Source organism: Apium graveolens, chromosome 9 (genome assembly GCF_009905375.1).
Source record: "Apium graveolens cultivar Ventura chromosome 9, ASM990537v1, whole genome shotgun sequence".
Classification (NCBI taxonomy): Eukaryota; Viridiplantae; Streptophyta; class Magnoliopsida; order Apiales; family Apiaceae; genus Apium; species Apium graveolens.
In genome coordinates this window covers 245,863,908-245,865,818 of record NC_133655.1, presented here as the reverse complement: position 1 = coordinate 245,865,818, position 1,911 = coordinate 245,863,908, and the positions used below count along the sequence as shown (strand labels likewise).

General features: G+C 43.9%; 1 protein-coding gene across 1 annotated transcript; it reads right to left on the bottom strand.

Moving 5' to 3' along the window:
* Positions 1–234: 234 nt before the first annotated feature.
* Positions 235–837, bottom strand: LOC141686110 (uncharacterized). The gene is made up of 2 exons (XM_074491166.1): positions 669–837; positions 235–617 (listed from the first exon to the last, which is right to left on the bottom strand). The coding sequence occupies exons 1-2, from the start codon at positions 835–837 to the stop codon at positions 235–237; spliced, it is 552 nt and encodes a 183-aa protein (XP_074347267.1).
* Positions 838–1,911: the final 1,074 nt, after the last annotated feature.

The window sequence follows — 1,911 nt, the reverse complement described above, 5'->3', positions numbered from 1 at the left end:
AATAAACCTTAAGGTTTGAAGCGTGCCAAGTGCAAGGCACTTCATCTCCATTCAAGATCTCCAACTTGTAGGATCCTCGTCCTAATGTCTTCCTGACCTTATAAGGCCCTTCCCAGTTTGGGGCTAGCTTCCCCTCTCTCGGACTACTGATGCCTCAATCTTCCTTAAGACCAAGTATCTTTGCTGAAAGAACCGTTCCTTCACCCTTCTATTATAATAGAGGGAGATTCTTTATTAATGCTCTGCATTGCAGGGGTTGGTCTCATCTCTGACCTCATCAATGAGATAGAGAACAAGCCTCATGCCTTCTTCATTGGTTTCTGGTTCATAAGCTTTGACCCTAGGTGATCCATGGGTGATCTCTAGGGGCACCACAACCTCGGCTTCGTAAGCCAGCATGAATGGGGTAGCTTCAGTCGTCAATTTGCAGGTGGTACGATATGCCCATAGTATAAGCAGCAACTCATCCACCCAAGTTTTCATCGAGCGTTCAACCCTTTTCTTAAGTCCATCAAGGATGATTCTATTAGTAACTTTTGCCTTCCCGTTTGCTTGTGGATGTGCAACCGAGGTGAAGCAAATCTCTATGATGTCATCGTCGTAATATTCTCTAAACTCTGCATTATCAAATTATCTCCCATTATCTATGACAAGGATGCGAAGGATACCAAACCGGCATATCATATTTTCCCAAAAAAAATTGGTAATATGCTTGGTGGTTATCTTGGCTAGTGTCTTAGCCTCAATCCACTTCATGAAGTAGTCTATGGCTACAATGATGAACTTCCTCTGTCCCGATGCTACAGGAAATGGACCAAGTATATCCATTCCCCACATTGCAAAAGGGATGGGAGTGCTGATGGATGGAAGCCTCTATGGGGGCTTTCGAACTATCGGAGCGTACCTTTGGCATCTGTTGTATTTCTTTAGATAAGCCTTTGTATCGGATAACATCGTTGGTCAGTTGAACCCGAATCTAGTTATCTTGTGAGCGAGGGCCCTGCCCCCCAGGTGCCATCCATAAATTCCCTTATGGACTTCCTTAAGTGCCTCCTCTGCTTCGAAAGGTCTCAAGAACTTTAAGTACAGAATAACAAAGGACCTTTTGTATAGAAGGCCTTCAATCAGCGAATATCCCAATGCTTTCACCGACAACCTACGTGCCTCCTGGGAATCGTTGAGGAGCCATCTAGTCTCAAGATGAGTTTTGATTGGATCTATCCAACAACTTGCCACTTCAATTAGTGCTATCAAATTTATGACATGTATAGTAGGGGTCTTCAGGACCTGGAAGTAGATACTTCATGGGTAGTTCTCGATTTCAGACAAGGCGAACTTAGATAGGGTATCGGTCATAGTGTTCTCCTCTCTCCGAACATATTCAGCATACAATTCATCAAACTGAGTCAGTATTCCCTTCACAACTCTTAGGTACTTAGCCACTATATCCTTATTGGCCTTAAACTCCCCATTGACTTGAGAAACTAAAAGTCCTGAATCTTCACAAATCTTAAGATTTTTGGCCCTCACGTCTCTGGTCAAGCCTAAGTCGGCTATCAATGCTTCATATTCTACTTCATTATTCATACTTGGGAAGTCCAACTTCAAAGCATACTTAATCATGAACCCTTCGGGGTTTTGCAAGACTAGGCCTGTACCACTAGATTTTGTTTTGGCCGCTCCGTCAAAATGGAGAACCCAATACTCTTTCAGAGTCGCACCTTCATCTTTCTCTTTCTCTCCTCCTTCTAGGGCTACTATTTCTTTCCCCCGACTTCTTGGTCGCTAATAGTGCATTCGACCACGAAGTCTGCTAAGGCCTAAGCTTTGATGGTTGTACGAGGCTTGTACTTGATGTCAAATTCTCCTATCTCGATTTCCCACTTGATGAGCCTTCCACTGTCCTTCGGG

Coding starts and splice junctions, on each gene's coding strand:
- LOC141686110 (XM_074491166.1), bottom strand. CDS start 837: ATGTGGGGAATGGATATACTTGGTCCATTTCCTGTAGCATCGGGACAG. Junction 618..668: donor AAATATGATATGCCGGTTTG/GTATCCTTCGCA, acceptor TTGATAATGCAG/AGTTTAGAGAATATTACGAC.